The sequence below is a fragment of the Linepithema humile genome, chromosome 2 (assembly GCF_040581485.1).
Source record: "Linepithema humile isolate Giens D197 chromosome 2, Lhum_UNIL_v1.0, whole genome shotgun sequence".
In the NCBI taxonomy this organism is placed as follows: Eukaryota; Metazoa; Arthropoda; class Insecta; order Hymenoptera; family Formicidae; genus Linepithema; species Linepithema humile.
Window position 1 is genome coordinate 28,312,919 of NC_090129.1, and position 20,262 is coordinate 28,333,180.

Sequence of the window (20,262 nt, forward strand, 5' to 3'; positions counted from 1 at the left end):
TCTAAAAACTTTTGACTGGCAATGTATATATTTTTTTTATTGGGAGCACGAACAAATATTAGTCGTTTTACAGCGAAAGAACGCGAGATGTTACGCATCAAAAGATAAAACTCAATAATAATTCTCTTAATTTTAATTTTACAGCAACGTAATATCCACACAATCCTGCCAACATAATATTTCTGACAAAATATTTTAAAAGTATCATATTCATCAGGCAATCCAATAATCCCGCGGACTGCTGCTCAGTTCTCATTAAAACTGAGGAGGGCTGCGAAGAGGAGCAGGAGGCGGAGGAGCAGGAGCCAGAGCCGGAAGTAGATGTGGATGTCGAAGGCATGGAGGGCGAAAGTCAAGTTACGGACAGGGAAGGCAGCATAGAACCGCCTAGAAGAAGGGATAGCTCCGACCCGGTTAATCTGAGTCTCAATTCCGGCGCGTCCGTCACGAGCGACAGCTCATACGACGTAATACAAAGGTTAGGTTATGCTCTACACGTTGCCCTTCATACGTCATACAATCGCTGCTCTATCGCTAGCTGTTTAGTCATTTTATGAGTCACATCTGATGAAACGGATTAGAAAGCATCTTCAGAACGCCCGGTTTGATCGTCGCAGGTCTGAAAAGCAGATATTCGAAAGGCGAGAATCTCTCGAGGAGGCCGAAGAGAGGAAGAGGCAGTTGGCGGCACGGCTGGCGCTGGGTTTGGAACCCGGGAAAAGGAAACCGGAGGAAATGCCCATCCCACCTGCGGAGGCGTACGTCGTGACGCCTCATCGAAAGCGAAGACCGGGCTTCCACAACGCCCCCGCGCAAAATCCGGCCTTCGTACCCTTCAATCCTGGATTCGAGACGCCCAGGCGGTTGCAGGCGCCGCATCCCCTCAGCGTATCGGCACCACCGTATCTGGTACGCCCCGTTCGACACTTATTTCCAATATATCTCAAAAATATTGACCAATACAATCGAATCTTCGATAAATATTGCGCAACCAATGAGCTTTCTAATTTTGTTCGAGCGTCTGCTCACGCAAGTTTCGCCACTAAATTGTTGCAGTTTGTTTTTCAAATACAAAAGTCAGAAGAATATCATTTTAATGGTTCGCGATTTTATAGTCACTGCTTATGCACATTGCTGCGCCGTTTCTTGATCGCTGATCGTAAGCCGTTATTAATATATAGCAGGACAGGTCGGTGACACCGCCGTCGCATCGCCCGCAGAGCGCCGATCCAGCGTCGGCGGCGGCTTTGGAGCCGCACTGGAACCGCTGGGGTCTGATGCAACCCGCGAGAGCCTCGCAGCCGTTGCCGCCTACGGACGACTCGCCCAGGTCCACTCCGGTGCGGGAGTATCGGTGTAGCTACTGCGGCAAGCAATTCGGCATGTCGTGGAACCTGAAGACACACTTGAGAGTGCACACCGGCGAAAAGCCGTTCGCGTGCAGACTCTGCGTCGCCATGTTCAAGCAGAAGGCTCACTTATTGAAACACCTCTGCTCGGTGCACCGGAGCGTGATAGCCGGCCCCGATAATACGTTCTCGTGTTGTTTCTGTTCGTCGACGAACTTCGTTAATCTGCAGGACCTCATCAGGCATCTCTCGGGACCGCACAACAATCTGCTGCTCAGCAAGAATATACACCGCGAATTCAACCACGAATAGCGACACGGTCAAAGGCCGTCCGGTGCTGAAGAGTATTCCTCGAGCGCGACGACATGATGACGAGTCCTTCGAGCAACATTTCGATGCCCGTAGGATTTCATTAAAACGGCGCGGTCGAGATACTCAACTTCTATTCAGACCATTTTGAAAGATCCTTCTGCGGAGTGATATTTAAAATTATCATGCGAAAGATTTTCACTTTTGACACGTATGACATGTACAAAAAAAAATATATATCTTTATTTATTTTTTATATATTAAATATAAAATATATTTTAATTATATATTTATTGTGTGCACGCATTGGCACTATATATACATGTATAGATACACGTTAAAAGGAAAAATGAGATTCTAACATCCAAACAGAATTCTGTCGATGCTTCTTCAAAGCATTTCGTTATATTGTCGAAAGGATTTTTTGCATGACAATTTTGAATATCTCATGCAGTTATGCGTATATTTCTCTATTTGCGATAGTTTTCTATTTCTCTATTTGCGATAGTTTTCTATTTCTCTATTTGCGATAGTTTTCTATTTCTCCATTTGCGATAGTTTTCGAAAAGCTTTGAAATTTTAATATTTTGGTCTGAATATTACGTGTGTTTTCAGCAAATACAGTTGGAAGCAAAACAAGAGTAAACGTGATTCTGTGTGATATGCAAAAGTTTATTTATTCACATACGATCCAAACAGAATGTATTTCCAAATATTGTAATTTATTCATCACGCTCCATTTACTGTTGTTTATTGTACCTAAAAGTTGCAAAAGTTTCCGTTTTCAAGAAATAATATACCTGAGGCACGCGAAGCTGCCGTTATCTTGCGAAGAAATACATTCTTTGGTTTCAGAGATTAATTTACATTCTGAAACAAGATGTCGATCGAAGACGTCGATCGGAAATCTCCGTGAGTTTTCTTCGAAGACGAACGGCACGCAGCACCGGAGAAGCGCCTTTGTAAAAAATAAGAAAAAGAAAAAGAATCGATTTCGTGAGAACCTTCTCGATACTAAAGTCGCAGTGTTGCGACTTTTCTCTTCAGAAAGTATCTTATTGTTACGCATAAGCAATAAGTTTGATAAGACGCCTTTGTTAATGTATACGTCGAATACGATCGTCGGACACAATCTGAGAAAAGTACAAGGACGATAAGTGAACGAACAGTCAATTATTGCCACCGATCCGGACGAGCTTGTGAATGGTGAAGCGCAGCCCCCTTGTTGCGTCTTGTTTTGTTGTTATTTTAATTTTAATCGCCGCACGTGGCATCCGGCAAGACGTCCCGTTTACCTCAGCGCGTGCGACTAATCTCACGATATATGTAAATAATGTTAAATAGGAACGTGCGGACGGACTAGAATTTATTTATTTCACACTATTGCAATGGGACCAATCAACTTTCCACCGATTTCTGTCTTAGGTAGATCTTAGGTGTCCTGCCCGCCAATCGCCTCGTACTAACTGCTCGCAGTTAAAACTGCACGGTTTCGATCGCGAACACGGAAGTACTCGATCGAAATGCTAAAAAAAAAAAAAAAAAAAAAAAACGCGAAAAAAGAGCGATATATCGAAACGTTAAGCACGACGGAAGGGAGCATTATTATCGGCGAAATCGATTGCGGAAGACGCGGTTACGAAATATTTATAAATTGTTGATGCGATTTATTGTAGCGAATGTCGACGTTGTTAATGTACTGTCTTCTAAAATCCCGTCTTCCACATTGCCGCCTTTTCCTCTTCGTCCCTGACCCTCGTCTTGACATCCCACATTCACGATGTACCCTTCAGTATAACTCAGCGACTCGAGTGCCTTGTCAAATGGGTCCAAATTGGTCGATTGGGCAGTGATTTCATGTGTTCATAGGCTTAAGAGACATAAGCGTTTAAGACGACGATATGAGCTCGCTTAGGAAATGGACGAACGAATTAACGAATTCACGTAGAGAGTCTTAAGATTCATTCAAATTAATTCAACTTTCGCATTAAGGCTAGTTAGATCGTTGTAAGTAGTAGCTTTCTTTTTCTCTAATTTCATCTTTGTTTGACGCAGGACGTCATGTTTTTTTTCTTCTTCTCTAGATAGGCATTATTACCTAAGGTGCCTTGTGAAGATGGGCCTCGATCTCCTTTTTGCTCCGTTAATTGTACAAATTGTCTGATCGACGTTTGAAAGCGACCTTAAGCGAGGAGAAAACACGAAACCCTTACGAATTTGACGATTTACGAGCGAAACACTTTCGACACAGCTTATTCCTTTTAGTGAATGCACACATTCCATATATATACAAAGTTAATAGAAATATAAAAATTATTTTAATATTGACAATTGCTATGTCTACAATTAGTCGAATTATAATTGTAAACAACTGTACAAATTAAGAAATTATATGGATCCTCTAACGAAGTGTAACTTCGATATGTTCGCACCAAAGATCTTTTCACAAAAATTGTGAAATAAATTTCATCAAATAACAAATAAAATTTTAATTTTTGAACCAACAAATGTCGGACTTCGGACAACACAATTTTTGCGCATGAATTTTAACCAGCAACTATGCTTGGAAAATATAATTGTTACGTATATTTTATTATACATTCGTGTGTTTTATCGATTACAATGGAAAAGAAATAAAAAAAGAGAGAGAATGTAAAAAATTTGTAATTAATGCACATCAATTACAGATTAATTTATTATCTGAATCTGTAGAATTCAAGTAATACATTTAATAAAAGAATCGTATAAATAAGAATTTAAACGAATTATTTTACAGTTTGCTTTTGTCTAAAAAAAAAAGTGTTCCGTGAACACTGCTAAATAAAGCGTTACATGTAGAAAAGAGAAACGAAAACACAATTGATCGATATTCCTGCTTCGTCAATACTCTCGTGTTTCTGCTCGTCCCTCGCAATCGTGATCACTCGAAATGAAGACAAATCGATTAGTACAAATCTTTTCTCTCCCTCACTTTCCGCAGTCATCCCGCAACGAGTAAATGTACAGGAGCGGAGCAGAAGGGGAGGTCGGGGGGATGGTGTGCGCTTTCGCGAAGCCAGGCAAAATACGGCCAGCACAAAACAGTGAACGTAATGTGATACTAAATGATAATAATGCTAAAGAGTAATTATTGTTTAGCGTGCGATGCGTCGCGGCGTTCATTATACGGGCGTGACTCGCGGCTCTCGATGTGACCAGTGAGAATCTTGCAATCGCGAAGGCGAGAGAAAACCGACGGAGAATGATCTTGCGAGTCGCCTAGAATAATTTAAGCAACCAGCTTTGTCACCATTTTCATTTAAACCCCCCTCCCTTCCCCCACCTCCCCCCACTCGCCCCCTGTCATACACTCCCGACTTCAATCGTCTCCTCTTCTCGAGCTGTAAACGCACTAGGATAACGCATTACAGATTATTTTATTGTTAATTGATTATGTTTATAACGCGCACGCGCACCCTGGATGTCCCTCTCGAGACCGCGTCGACGTATCCGGCGTGGAAAGAAGAAAAGGAAATAAAAAGATCTCGAATTTCGCTTTCGATCGACCGAATAAACAAGGAATGGAAGAAGACGATACTTTCGCGACAACGTTATTCAATGTAGCAGAGTTCTCGAGACGCAGAAGCTCTTTGGATATCAGAATGAATAATAAATTAAATTACATGATATTGGATTATGCATTGCGCGGTAAAAATAGATTTAAGAAGCGTAAAGAATAATAATTGGTATAATTTTGTAGATATAAACGGGAGCGTTGATTCTTCACGACCATTGTCTTTCGTCAACGAAAAACAGCATCTTCTCTTCCTCATCTGGACATCCGGGTGAAACTGTAGATTTTAAGTATCTTCCAAGCGAGGCGCGAGCCCCGTGTGCTTTCTTAGTGTTCATAGGTTTACGAGAAATAAATTAATTCAACTGGAAAAACTGTGTACGAAGAGATAAAAAGGATGCGAGCGTAATCGAACTAATACGTAGTGTCGATTTTCTTCTCCCATTCCTTCAGAATCTATTATGGCTTATTAAAGTCCACCAAACGAGCGAGATTTGTACATGAAAATTTATAGCAAAATTGCATTTTCGAATTGAAATAGATCAATTTTATCTTAATAATTTTAATAAAGTAAATATTCAAAGAAGATAAATTATCTCAAATTATTTCACAAAGTATTGCTTATTGAAACTTTTAATTTTTTTTTATGAAATTAAAAAATATTTTATCAATTTAGAATGTGTTAAAACAAAAACAATAAATTTTATCTCGTGAGATAAAAATGTTTCATCTCTTTGGAGATGAAAATGTAGAAGAAAAATTTACATTTGCACGTGTAGAGTTTTTATATCATTTAAGACTAGAAAATTACAGTTAATAATTTTATTAGTGATTAATAGAATTAATAATTTAAATTATAATTAAAATTATGTTGTCAGAAATGGTGTTTGTCGTACATGCTTCGATCGCGTTTTTAGGCTATTCATCTCTCGCTGCCGAACAAGAGCGTAGAATGTCGAAATCGAAGAGCTAATTGCTGTTCTCGCAAAACACGCATAGCGGTTTGTCGTTCGCAGAATCCCCAAGAATTCCCGAAGAGAGGCGCAACGTTGGCTAACGGTTCGGTTTCGTATAAAAAGAAAAGCCCCAGCGAGAGACCCGTTACTAATGGGCTACGTTCCAGCGAGACGTGCCGTACGCCGCGCACATCCAATCTCGACGGTGTCGATTGCATAATTACACCGCAACAAGTAACGTGCTCTTTTCGTTTTTTTCCCGCTCCGCAGAACACGTGTGATCACACCGTGATCAATCAAACGCGAATACGTGTTCACACGCGGGCCAGGTTACTAAAAACTGGTAATTAAAACTTTATGAATGACTGCAAGACAATGCGCGACGTCTTTGTGCGTTTTTTGATCGAATGCTTGGAACTGTCTAATGTTATGCAATTTCGATACTGCGCTAGAACGATATTATAATACTTTTGTCCCACTACAATATGGCATTTCAAATGTTCTTATACCAAAGTTATAACAATTTAAAACATTAAAACTCTTTTTCTGGAAAATCGTGATTTTTGAGTTACGTCAGCGTTGCAGCAAATGAGCGATATATTAGCGAAATTGATGACAAATATGAACCGTACTTTTGATAATATGAATCCAAAAGTGCTTTAAACATTCAACAATGATATATTAATAATATGAACATGTTGCAAATTTTATTCATTGATAGAATTGTTATATGTGCGGTATGTAGCTTCATCAAATTTTGAAATTTCTACGCGGCATACAATTAAATTACAAAATAATATGTAAATTATAAAAATCCAAAAGTTTTAATATGCAAAAATAAAAACAACTTTTAGACAATTGTCTAAAAAAGGGACAGTTAATTCAAAATAGTAGATTTTTATAAAAGTCTCGAACAAATACTTTCTCTCAATTAGCATTCGTAGCGTTTGCTCTTTAATTGAACCGAAAAGACGATTAAAGATATGAAAAATTAGAATTTTTCCAATCTATTAACTGCACATTTCACTCGAAAGTCGAATATCATTGGCATTCCGCTGTGTTGCAAGACGCTGCTCTAAGCGGCGTTCAAGGGTCTCCAATCTGGAAGTACCGTTCGTCTTGAAGTTGCATAATGGATCTTGCATTTCTGGTTCTTGGTCGCGTTGCCGGTGAACTTGCCAAGAGATTCGTAGGAGCATCATTGACCAATGACCACAGTGTGTTCGGCCGATCTCTCGGGCCACGGAGAGTACCGTAAGAGTACCAACACGCGGATAACACAGAGGGGGTAAGAGCGCTCGGTCAACGCTCCTGCTTAATGTATATAAAGGTTGCGGTCTCGGCGGAAACCCAAGGCAGATCGTCATCAGACATGTTCACGAAAATCATCCTAGCACTCTCGGCTCTGGCCTGGGCCAGCGCCCAGATCCCCAACTTGGGCTTCTGCCCGGAATACATACCCATGGCGAACTTTAACATGGAAAGAGTGAGTAATTCAATCATCCCATTGTATTTTATTATACGCACATTTTTTTTCATTTCACGTTTCGGCATTACGTTTTATTCTCGATATTGCGTTTCATTTTTTATATTTTTATTCAACTCTTCATATCGTAATACTTTACATCGCGGCAATATTTTTAGTTATTAGTGAAATTTGCTAAAGCTACATTTTTCACAAATCGCAGAATATTCCTGTCAGATAGCCGTTCATATTATTGACGTTGTTTGGATGAAAACACAACAGTGTTTAAATCATTTTTTTTATCATTGATCATTAATCATCAATTTTTTTTCAATACATCACGCGATTCGACGTTTCTACAGTTCGCAGGTGTTTGGTACGAGGCCGAGAGGTACTTTCAGCTCAGCGAAGTGGTGTCTCGGTGTGTCATGACGAATTACACCAAAGGTGTCGACGGGAAATATCGCGTGAGCAATCAAGTTACTAATCGCTTGTAAGTATACATGCGATGCCTTTCGTCGGATAAATTTCTTTGAGAAAGATACGAACACCTCGGCGAACCTCATCATATCGTATCATCGTATCCGAAACTTTCTTAATGTTAATAATATATAGTTGACGTTAATAATAATAATAATCTTGCGCAGCACCGGCGTAAAAAGGATACTGGAGGGTGAAATCAAGCCTTCAGCGTCCAAGGCTGAGGAGGGTAAACTTCACGTCAAGTATACCACAATCCCACTTACTCCCGAGACTAAGTACTCGGTACTCGAAACGGATTATGACTCGTACGCCGTTTTGTGGAGCTGCCAAGGCATCGGTCCGGTTCATGCGCAAAATGCATGGGTCATGACGAGAGACCAGATACCGCCTGGAGAAGTGCTTCAGAAAGTACGTTTAATAAAACAACACACACACGCGCGCGCGCGCGTCAAAACATACCGTTTTGAAATTATTAATGCTATAACATAAACGTGCATAAAGAGTATGTTATAGAATTATTATTTCAAAATTGTCTGTGCAATACATTCGCTGAAATTATCATCAATAGAAACTAACTTCTTAGTAATTACACGACATAAAAGCGTGGGCTGTAATTTTATTTCACAGTTATTAATTTTTATTCCGATTGTAGGCTTATGGCGTGCTTGACAAATACAAGATATCGAAGACGTTCTTCGTGAGGACCGATCAGGCGGATTGTTTGGAAATTCCGGTGCAGTCCACCCAGCAGAAGTCGAAGCCGAAGCCGAAACCGCAGGCGACCAAATCGGACGAGGGCTTGAGATCGGCCGTCAATCCGGAAGCCGAAGTTGAATTGAAGGAAAAACCGGAAGCCCAAACTCCGGACCAGAATGTCGCACCGTCCGACATTCCCAAGATAATAGTGGAGGAAACGGCGAAGCTCGAAAAGGTGGAGACCGTCCCGGAGCGGATTCTGAAGATAGCCGAAGTGATAAAGGAGGAAAGCGGCGACGCGGATAAAACGATCATTGCCGAGATCAAGGAGGAGAACGTCGCGGAAAGCGCGAAGGAGGAGAAAATCGTGAATGTAAAAGAGACTATTTCGGAAAAGTACTCGACTGTTTAGGGATATCGTTGGAGGGTCTGTCAGTTGGCGCTAGCTGGAAGCATAATTATCATCGATAGAAACCGCGGGGATTTCTCGGACGTTTTAGGCTCGTAGCGGTTTTCACAGCGGTTGAAAACCAGTCTCGCTTAAGTACCGTAAAAGTCATTATTCATTGTCCCGCAAACACATCATCGTCGCTTGGAGGACTTTTGGGGTTGGCACGGCGCTTTGTTTTATAGGCTTACGTACAAATGTAAAAAAAATAAAATAAAATGAAGAAATAAAAATTGTTATAAAAAATGTTTGAAAATAAAACCTGCTTGTTTTTTTTTTATTAGCCCTCTTCCTCGCTGCGCGAATTTAATAAGGCGTGAATAATACAGCGGCGTCGATTAAATTTCAATTATCAAATCACTGAACATTTGCAGCATGATATATAATTAATGTAAATTAATGCATATAATTATACTTGATTAGCGCACAACAATATGTAATTAACGGCATGCATAACTTCATTATAAATGTAATCTTCCGCAAAAGATTTCTAGACCTAATAATTCATTGTGACAATTAGTAGGACGTGCGAGTATATTATATGAGAGAAAATATGTTTTCTCGGACTCTTGGAAAGTCTTTTCGACATCCGCATGTCAGTGTGATACCAGTAAAAGCTAAATATGTCATGGCATCTTCCATCGTAAACAAATATAAGCGGGTCACGTAACGGGTCTATTTTTCTTATATTATCCATATTTCAATCTTCTGCTTCGATAATAATAATGTCCACCCAGAATCATTACTTAAGCAAATTGATGTGTTGATTAAATATTAGTAATAGCGAGTATGTTAAATTTAAATACAGATAAAATTACAGGAATCAATTGACCAAATTAAATGAATGATCAACGAAATTAAATGAATGAATTAAATGAATGATCAACGTTATCGAATAATTTTACATAAAATTTGCACATTTTAATTACGCAAGATAATGGTTATTGGAAATAGCAAACATATATGTATAAAAATTAAAAAACATGGAAATTAAAAATAGAAAACTTGAATTTTTTAAAATATAATATAAGAAAATAGTTTTAAAAATTATTTCTTAAAGTAGAAGATAAACTCATCTTAATTATTTTGAATATTTTTTGTTTAAAAAAAGTTACAAAATTAATGAATTCGACAATCTGTACGCGTATTAGCAATTCATAGACTTTAAGATGATTGATATTTGAAACATTTCAAGTTTTATCGCAAATAATCGATATAAAGTATGCACAAGTATTGATTATGATTCAAATGCGCAATTTACAATTTATCTCTTTACAAATATTTTTTCAGACGCGCGTCGCATCAATTACGCGATAGACTGCCGCGAGATTCACATAAACACAATTAAGCGTGTGCGAAAGTAGTCCATCGCACTCGATCAACGAAATGAGCCGTGTGTCAAAATCGTCGATCATCTATTGGTCAATGGCAAATTCGAGCCGGGTTTCTTGAACCCCGGGCGTACCGTTATTGACCCACTAACTGACAGAAGTCTGCCAAATGCATCCAGTCAACCTTCACGGGTCGATCTCCGCGGGCACGGATCGAGAAGTAGGAAGCGGCAGTCATCTGCGAACAGTTCATCGCGTGAGAAGTGTCGACGTCAATCCTTGTCAATCGCGCGAATTGATATTCGACACGTATCTCTTTCCTGGACGGTCAAGGTCATCAGGTGAGTGCCGCATTTAGATCGAATTAAATTGCATCGCCGATATTACGTCCGACCTTTCGACCAATCGTTTCTCTTTCGAGTTTAACCGAGTTTTTCAGCAAATAAATTGTCCGCCGAGCTACTTTATTTTTCAGCGCAAATAGCTTCTCGAAAGAATAAATGAAAGAAGCAGAAAACTTAGAAATCGGGTCGGTCAAGCATTAACAATTCATGTGCAGGATTTTTGTACACCTAGTTGACTCGAAGCTAATATCATCGTGTAAAAAGTATCTCATTAGAAATTTAAATTACCTGCGCGATATCTTGCAAGACAAAATAAGAAAACAGTACTTGAAATGATATATTGCTTCGCTCTTAGTACGTGCTAGTTGTTTATATAATCTTGTATATAGATTACAACACACGAGCTTACGCAGTATAAATGATAAAAACTAATCCAAGGAGTTAAATATTGCAATTCATAAGTGTCTTGAAGTGTGTCATGTACTGCACTGTAGCATCATTAGTTTAGAAACGCGCGTACGCTAAGCACGCGATAACGTAATATAAAAGAGCGCGCGTTTGTTTCTCTTCATTCGCCGCAAACGCGCACATACATTGAAAATATAAAAAGCAAATATTTTCGAAAGAAGTTTCAAGTCAAATCAACTTTTAAAGCAAAAGAGTAAAATTCTTCAAGGAAAACGTCACTAATTTGACTTGCGTCATCATAACTGTAATTATTTAACGGAAGAATTATCTGCGATTATCGGCAAGTATATATAAACATATTATATTTTCGCATGTCGTAAATTTGATTTAAAATTGTAACAAATTTACGTATTTTCAAGTGTACTTCATCAAGTGACAATAAATTGTATCGCAAAACTTAAAAACTTGTAAGCTTCATGTACAGGAAGTGAAATAAAATAATGGAAACACTTATTAAATGAAGAACAACATGCATCATCAACACAACAGCGCGACATCCACAGATTAACTGATATCGGCTAACAGTTGAAGAGAGCACGCACTACATAGCGAAAACAAAACAAGGTCGCAATGTGAACAATTCCACGATGACCAACCGCATTAAAAAATTACACCACTAATAAGCAGTTTCCATTATTTTGTTTACCCCCTGCATGTCACGTGTCAGTAATTTTGTGCTTTTTTTCAGAAAGAAACATGTTGCGAATATTGTTGATCGTTATCATTGCAAATGCAGCAATGGCGCAGGTGCCGTTTTTGGGTGCGTGTCCAAATTTGGAAACAATGCAAAATTTCGAGCTTGATAAAGTGAGTATTGAGACAATTATCGAAATGATACGTGAAAAGCGCACTCTGAAAAGCTAAATTTGTATTTGAAATCATGTAAATTTCAATTATGCAACGATGACCAAAATACGTTGTCTCTAATACATATTAATTGTTCTCTTTAAAAATGACTCGGATTTGGCGATACGTTTTATAAAAAAAATCAATATGTGCAGTTTAAAAATTCCAGCATTATTAATTAATCGGGGCATATTTCAGTCAAGACGTAGACGTAATCATAAACATCTCTTTTCAGTATTTGGGCAAATGGTACGAAGTCGAGAGGTATTTCGCGTGGTTCGAATTTGGCGGAAGATGCGTGACAGCTAATTACAGCCTGGGCGAGAATGACTCGGTGAAGATCGTCAACACCCAAATTTCTTTACTGTAAGTACGATCGACAACAGCGCGACGTTTGTAAAGTAATGTTTCGTCATTGATGGCGAGAGGCAGCGAAGCGGAATAAATTTGTGTCATTGTGACTAGCAATTATCCACTTGGAGTAAACCTTTGTTTCCACGCTTAGAACTGGAGTTGCAGCGAGTATCGAGGGCATTGGAAGGTTAATCAGCAAATCTGATGACCCTAAATTGTCCGTCACTTTTCCATCATTGCCACTGCCGTTCGATGCACCTTATTGGATACTCGATTCAGACTACAAGACGTACGCCGTGGTATGGAGCTGTACAAACCTCGGAGTATTTAAGTAAGTTTATTTACGATGGAAAAGAAGAAAATTATCAGTGTAATCTCGTAAGCTAGTATTTTTGAGAGCCTGCAGAGCCTTAATGCGAACTTTTTTAATTAATATCAAACATATCATTTCATATATTTGCGTTTTAAATAAATAAGAGAACTTAAATACCACAATAGAGAAAATATATTCTAAAAATACATATATTAAATTAAATTGTTTCAAATTATTAAAGTTGTAATGTGTTTTTGCAGCGTACGAAACGTTTGGATATTGACACGAGAACCAAGACCGCCCGTTGCAGTTTTAGAGAAGTCTTATCAAGTTATTGATAAGAATAATATCAGCAGAGCGTACTTTATTCGTACAGATCAAAAGAATTGCCCGGCTTCGTATTAGAACGATCATCTCAACGGAAATACTCGGTGAAAAATAAGTTTGTTAAAATATCTATAAGCTTTATGAACGACTCCTTGAATTGTGAATTAGAATATTTATAGCCAACGGCGACATGAATGCCAGCTTTGATCATAATTATGCAGGCATTATAATTTTACAACCAATGAATGCTTAATGTGATTGATGTGGACATTTATTGTACTTGAAGTTAAAACACTGCGTAGTTGCAATGTTTAAAGTTGTAGTTTCTTGTGACTGTGATTTTTACTGCAAAAATATAAAACGAATCGAATACATTATTTTGTACTATAAAATTGGAGAAGATTCAAAATTTTATTATAAATTATAATAAAAAAATGCATGTGTGTGTACATTTATATGTGCAATACATACATTTATATTTTAACATTTATTTATAATTTAGCTATATTTATATTTTGTGTTAGCTTTTATATGTAATTAGATTTGTTAATCTGAATAATAATGTGTTATGTTTACTTATTTCTATATTTGTTGAAAATATGACGGCTGAGACTAAAACAGACAAAACAATAAATTACGTGTAATAACTCTTAAATATATCATAAATTTTATGAATAAATTGATAAATGTTTATTTATTAAACGGTAAACAAGTTCGAACATTTACACTTAGCCTGCAATATTTTATATTTAAGCACAAATTAGATAAACAAATTATATCTAACGTAGTTCTATGCTGATGAACAATGCGTAATCCATAAATTCCGGGCAACATATTTTTAATATATTGTTTTATAAATATTTTATAATTTTTAATTTATAAGTTTACAGCGTCGACGTAAAAAAGTTTGTGTTAATATTATAAGGACAAAATAAATAATTTGTCATAAAGTTTACGACACGATCGCAGTTGTACATAAACTTACTCATCGACAATCGGTTATGTCATGTACTCTCTGGATATTATCGGACCTTTGGGCCTTGAGGCCCATCGAGGGCCCTCTATACGCAGGAATTTATCTTTAGTAGGCTATTGAACAGTGTTTGAAGAGTATTTCTAGCAGCAAGTACCAGTTCCCGTTGTAAGATTGCGCATTGCGCGTCCAAGCGCAACGTTGAGACCGCGATCTCAGTATCGATTGATAAAAAAATCCTCTCGAACCAGTTATGAAAATCCAATTATGCAAAAATGATACGCGAAATATTTAACTGGCCATTAAGTTATCTGCGAAACGATAATTTACGCGCGAGTCAACGTTCGTTTTGTAATATTACATGCATAATACATGCGTACAGCGTTATTTATCGTTGTGCAGAGGAGATGCTAATAAATGGTTACGTGAAAAGTTTCATCAATATGGCAATAAGAGTTCCGGGGCAATAACCGATCGCGAGAGCCCCGCAAACGATTCTGCGCTGTCCGCGGCTGTGAGCCGAAGTCAAATAACGCCCGGATACCTTTGACCGGTCGGTCCGATTGCACACGGCGTTGTCTCCCACGTTAAAAATGCAGGAAACGAGCGTGGCCGAAATAAATCGCGGCGGCCGACGAAAACACCGCGCGCAACAATACCCTTAAATTAAACAAATAACGGCGACGGGGTGTGGTCGCGTGCGAGACGCGCCTTCGGGTCTTTGTCACGTGCCATCCGCGCAAAGAGACAGTATTCAATTGCGGACCTACAGGATATGTCATCAGGGATGCATTGTGCATCGAGAGAAAGAGGAGTCGCGCGATCCCACGAATCGCCCCACAAAAACGACCAAACACATGAATTTCCTTCTCATTCCCGATGAATGCAAATCGTACACGTGAATGCGTATCATATAAATTGTGACAGAAGCACGATATTAACGAGACGCATACGAATAATAATATTACAAATGCGACTCTCGGAAGCGAACTCTGTAAAATAAAAAGTGGAGAACATTAATAAATATTTATACTTAATTACGTGTTCTGGTAAAATTTGGAGTTGAAAAGCCTTCAATAATTCAACTGCTAAAAAGAAATTTGTTGCTTTCTTAATGAATATCTGTGGTTAAATTTCCAAATTGTATTTAAACTTTGTTTTTAACTCCTTTACTTCGTCACGTCATCTTTCTTTTTTTTTACTTGCACGGGCCGCAAGTTGGCGTATTCTTCCCAACCGGATAGTCGTTTCCGTATAATCGTCGCTATCGGTTGCAATAAATTAAAACGCGGTGGAATCTAAATCAGGATCTAGATAAAGGCAAAGAGCCCGCTGCGAATCGGGGGACCCCCCCTTCCTCCCCCCTCCGAATTTATCTCGCCGTTCTTTTTCTCCGGAGAACTTCTTTTACGCACGAAATGAAGTAAGATAGGTGGGGAGCGACGGAGGGTGGAAGGGAATGCATGATCGGGCTCGCGGCGCCCAAAATCTCGGCGTGGGCCCCACGGTTGTCGAGGGGCACGGGCAGCGGTCCCTAATAACAGGGTACACCGAAGCTAAACAAACATACACGCCCCTGGCATCTCTCGCTGAAAGAGTGCACGGGAAACAAATGGGAAAAAAAACGCTCTCTCGACACAACGTGCAACAATTTGAGGATGTAGTGTGTTTGCTTATTTCGCATAATTTACAGGAAAACGAATATCCTATTGCACCTGCTTGTAAACCCGTTCGGCTTCGCGCTCCCCGCTGGAAAAAGAGAAGATTCGAGAGCGTGAATCTTGTTACGGCACGATTGCATTTATATTTATACAGCGGGCGAAAACTTTTCCGCGGTTGTTTCAAAGAATCGCATAATACGCTCCGCGACATCTTGAATTCTCATTAAGAACTTTAATGAAACGTTAATTCTAATTTGCCTCTTAGAAGGGGAAGGAGCACACTGGATTATACGATGTATGAGATAGTTCTACGGACATTATTAAATAATAATAAGAGCAAGAAATGACATTTTTAATTAATATTAAAATTGATAAAATAAATTTAATTAAATTCACCAAGCAAGAAATCAAAAATATTAATTTAAAGTCCAATTATTAATAACAAGTCTTTACATTTTAATATTTGATACATAATCCCTTCATAAATTTGTAGTTATAAATGATGGAAATGCAAGTAGAGGCACTCTCTAATAATTGGAGTGAACAAACGTTAATTGGATCGTTACGTAATAAAGAAATGAATATCGACGTCCTACAAAACTCTGAGTGTATTTAATTAATACGTTAAAAAATGTTTACTATACTTGTAATATTGTGCTATTTCGATATAATAAATGGCAGTATAAAAGATAATAATAAATTTTAAAAAAAGCATATTTAATATACGACATCTCTACGATGCGCTTTTTTAAATTTCTTCCAAAATATTCTCTTCGGTTCTGTTTCTTCACGATTAATACCAAAATTAGAAAAGGGCAAACAAGATGTTCCGCATAGCCTCGTTTTGAGGAGCGGGAGAAACACGGTTGTTTGCGTTTCACTCGGTTCAGGGTGGTCCGCGTCGAAGGACCCACATCATATGTTGCCGGATTTAATAACGAATGTTCGGAAGGCATCCAGCCGACTGTAATTTTACCTAAATAGTGCATCCCATGTCATTAGCTGCATAATTAGTTACTCGTTTCTCATATCATCACTATGTTGCTTGTCATTTCGAAATATCGCTGCGCAAAAGCTTCATTTCCGGCAGAGAGTTGTGTGTTATCTTTATCATTTGCAGATGCGCTGCTTGTGTTATACTAAATATGCAGTATTCATTAATCACGTATAATGGAATGGAAATATCATGGATGAAAGGCATTACTTCACACGACCCGTTTCGCATCGCAGAAGATTCCTTTGTGCGGCTTCGCATCGGGTCGCCTTGTGTGGATTATTCATCGTTTTCTTAATTTAGATGGAAATATGGAACGCGGAGGCTGAATGCGAAGGCCACTCCATTTGTCTCCAGCGCGTGTAAAAGACCCGGTAAGGGACGCGCGAGGCGCAAGAGAGTGAGGCTTTAAGTAAAAAGCCGCGAAAAAGAAACGGTCTCGGCGGCGAGGACGGAGGCGGGGGAGGGGGAGAAGAAGGACGAGAAGAAGGAGGCGAAGAAGAAGAAGAAGAAGAAGAAGACGACGAAGGTAGATGAGACAAGAGGCATTCTGGTTTGTGGGCACAGCCGCTGCCTGCAGCCCACAATTATGATAATAGCCCCCGAGTCCTGAGTCTTGTTAGGCCAACGTGCAGCCAGCTCTTTTATCTGTATCTTCTTATTTTCAGACTCACGCCCTCCCGCCTCCCTTCCTACCGCAGCTTCTTCCACTTTCAACCCTTTACGTCCTCGCGAGGTCAGATGGGTTCAAGCTGATCGATTCCCCGGCTGAAAAACTGAATCCGATACACATCCCATCCCGCGGAGCGTTTCGCTATTCCGCGCCGGGATGATGTTTATCGCGGTATTCCATCCCGAGAGCGTACAAATAGAGGCGTTCCGTACCTCTCGCGCAAAATTCCGCTGAATATCGGATGTCCCGTCGAAAACATGTCACGTCACAATACACCGAGTGTAACGACAAAGAAATTGAAAAGCACATCGCGCGCGTATAGAGACGCTTTTGCCTTTATCGCGCACGCGAAACTTTTGCTCTTCGATATTTGCAGCGGGTGCCTGCGTCGACAAGCGTTTGCGAAAAATATGGACTGAATAAAGAACGGCGATCGTGCGGAGAGCTGCATCCGCGGCGAGCATACATTGTGGTGTCTGCAAATGTTGTAAAAGGCGGTGGCAAACGACGCGTGCGCGCGCGCGCGCGAGCGCTTTAATACATTTTCAAGCGCTACGCCGGGTCTTTTGAGCGTCGCGGAAAGCGTTAATTGGAGGCCGCGCCGCGATCGGCGCAAAGAAAATCTTGTAAAGCGGAAGCCGCGCGATAATGCACCGGGTCTCTCTTTCGGCGGATATAGATGAGACCTTCTTCTGCTATGTACGCGCGCGTGCACACGGCGTAGCGTAAAAGCCGCCATTCAAAAGTGCGCTACCTCATTTCCACTAAAAGCCGTTCCTTGTAAAATGCATAATCACGTTTCCGTAATGATGTACTATTATGACGGTTGTGTCAGAAATTCTCGGGAGAAAATAAATGTTCTTGTATACGGAAATATATTAAAATGAGACATCGTAAATTAATTCGGTGAATAGAATGAATTTATTTGTTAATTATGTCGCTGAATCAAAGTCCTCTGCTTTTGAATAAATATTCTCCGACAATAATTGTAAATTTTGAACATAATTTACGATTATTTTGCACACAGACGGACTTTTCATTAAATTCAAGCGAACGTTCAATTAAATTTACAATTTAAATTTCAAATAAAAAAAAATATATAAGGAGGCGGCGAGAGTATAATAGAATCTTGTCCCGACATTTTCCAGAAGCTGCTACCAGGATAAATTCGGATAAACCGTGAGCTTGGTCGACGACTGCTAGATATACGACTATTTGTACAGATTAGACCCGACAAAGGGGTCCGTTCTCTCTTCTTGACATTGCCTTGATTTAAGTGAAGCGCCCTATATTTGCAGTAGATTAAGCCGCGCTTCATGCCGCGCACTGCGGTGTCTTGTTTATGATATCAGTTGTGCCGCTTCAGACACACTGTACATTGTACTCACGTGCCGACTACCGCAAGCTGATAGTAATTCAAACATCGCTCGCAAACAGCAAAGATTATTATAGTTTGCTCTTTTTTTTTGGCGATAATTTCAGTGTAGAAAGAGTTTGGATTTTGTATTCTATTTCATATCGACGAAGAGTTTTGCAAAAATGACATAAATTTCTCAGGCAACGATTTTCTCGCGAAAACAAGTTTCGTGTGATCGAAATTAAACCTTGTGTTGGAATCAAACGTAGGAAATTAGCTGTTCACAATAACGGCGAGTCACTCTCTGCAATTTGTTCGATGTAAAAAATGAAAAATCATCAACTAATTTGATGATCGTGTAGATCTACTTTCGCTATGTTCATAAACTTTATATTAATATCTTTTCTTTTTGCAGCGTACACACAGTATCGATGTTATGATATCGGAACGATGAGCAAACGAGTTGCGCCGGCGATAAAATATTAAATGATAACTCATGTAACTGTATAATCACCGAGATTAAGTTAATAACCGCGCGGACGAAACGTGAACCGAAAAAGGAAGACGCACGACAATGTATCGTACGAATTCGCCGCCCGACGCAGATCGAGTCGTCGGCCACGCAGATCGAGCTTTAGTTAACGAACATAATCCCATGCTCCCTGGCCCATGTTAAGAGAGTAATCACCCGGCCTGTTTTTTTTTTATCGCCGCAGTTACTCGCCCGTTTTTATGCCGCACGAGCTTTTCAATCAACCGCGAATTTGCAAAACGAGTCCTACCGCCCGCCTCCCGTCTCTCTTCCGCCACCCTCGTACTTCCCGCTCGCGCATCGTCAGTAATAACGGCGTTCGGTAATCAAGCACGTCCTGGTAAACAAGGAAAAAGAAAGAGGTGGACCCGTAAGACGATCGTGATTCGACGCGGCTACGTGGGCGTTCTATCCCCATCGTCGATCCTGAATTATGCAAATGCACGATGGATATTCCAATTGCCCCCGATTCCTCCGCAGGATGAAATTCGAGAGCACCTCGTATTCCATGTCGCGACAGATACACGCTCAACCCTTCGATATAATACAAGCCACGCCCTCCAGTAATGCCCGAAGAAGGAAAAACATCACAAAGTGCGATCGAGCGCGCAATACATCGTCAACAATTTAATATACCAAACGTTTACTGATTACACTCCAGAGTACGTGATTTATAATTTTGATTTCCGCACGATGAATTCTGCGCAGGGAGGTTTAATATATGGAGATGCGATTTTAATTATGTATATTAAATTGTAACGAGACAACGCAATTTTTAAAGATCAATCCACTTGTTTCTCTTATAAAGCGTGAAATAAAATTATTACGCA

At 39.5% G+C, this 20,262-nt stretch overlaps 2 protein-coding genes and 1 pseudogene across 3 annotated transcripts in view; all 3 read left to right on the forward strand.

Moving 5' to 3' along the window:
• The window catches only part of ken (ken and barbie), a 36,249-nt gene extending 30,620 nt beyond the window's left edge, over positions 1-5,629 (forward strand). The window contains exons 4-6 of the mRNA XM_012375898.2: positions 218-478; positions 618-909; positions 1,182-5,629. Of these exons, the coding sequence (XP_012231321.1) occupies positions 218-478; positions 618-909; positions 1,182-1,661 (1,033 nt within the window). The 3' untranslated portion in view covers positions 1,662-5,629. The remainder of the gene's footprint in view (positions 1-217; positions 479-617; positions 910-1,181) is intronic.
• A 1,731-nt stretch (positions 5,630-7,360) lies between these two features.
• LOC136997803 (uncharacterized) lies at positions 7,361-9,520 on the forward strand (annotated as a pseudogene).
• A 1,224-nt stretch (positions 9,521-10,744) lies between these two features.
• LOC105677350 (apolipoprotein D) lies at positions 10,745-13,616 on the forward strand. Of its 2 annotated transcripts, none has more exons than XM_067349126.1 (5): positions 10,745-10,931; positions 12,091-12,209; positions 12,484-12,614; positions 12,754-12,933; positions 13,176-13,616. In XM_067349126.1, the coding sequence occupies exons 1-5, from the start codon at positions 10,760-10,762 to the stop codon at positions 13,318-13,320; spliced, it is 747 nt and encodes a 248-aa protein (XP_067205227.1). In that variant the 5' UTR covers positions 10,745-10,759; the 3' UTR covers positions 13,321-13,616. The 2 variants fall into 2 exon arrangements, with proteins under 2 accessions (XP_067205227.1, XP_067205228.1); XM_067349127.1 differs by lacking the exon at positions 10,745-10,931 and adding an exon at positions 11,487-11,686 and having other exon boundaries at positions 12,095-12,209.
• Positions 13,617-20,262: the final 6,646 nt, after the last annotated feature.

Bases quoted from the DNA above. Each gene is read 5' to 3' on its own strand.
- LOC105677350 (XM_067349126.1), top strand. From the start codon at position 10,760: ATGCATCCAGTCAACCTTCACGGGTCGATCTCCGCGGGCACGGATCGA. The intron at 12,615-12,753 runs GTAAGTACGATC...TTCCACGCTTAG, and splicing joins AACACCCAAATTTCTTTACT to AACTGGAGTTGCAGCGAGTA. The intron at 12,934-13,175 runs GTAAGTTTATTT...GTGTTTTTGCAG, and splicing joins ACAAACCTCGGAGTATTTAA to CGTACGAAACGTTTGGATAT.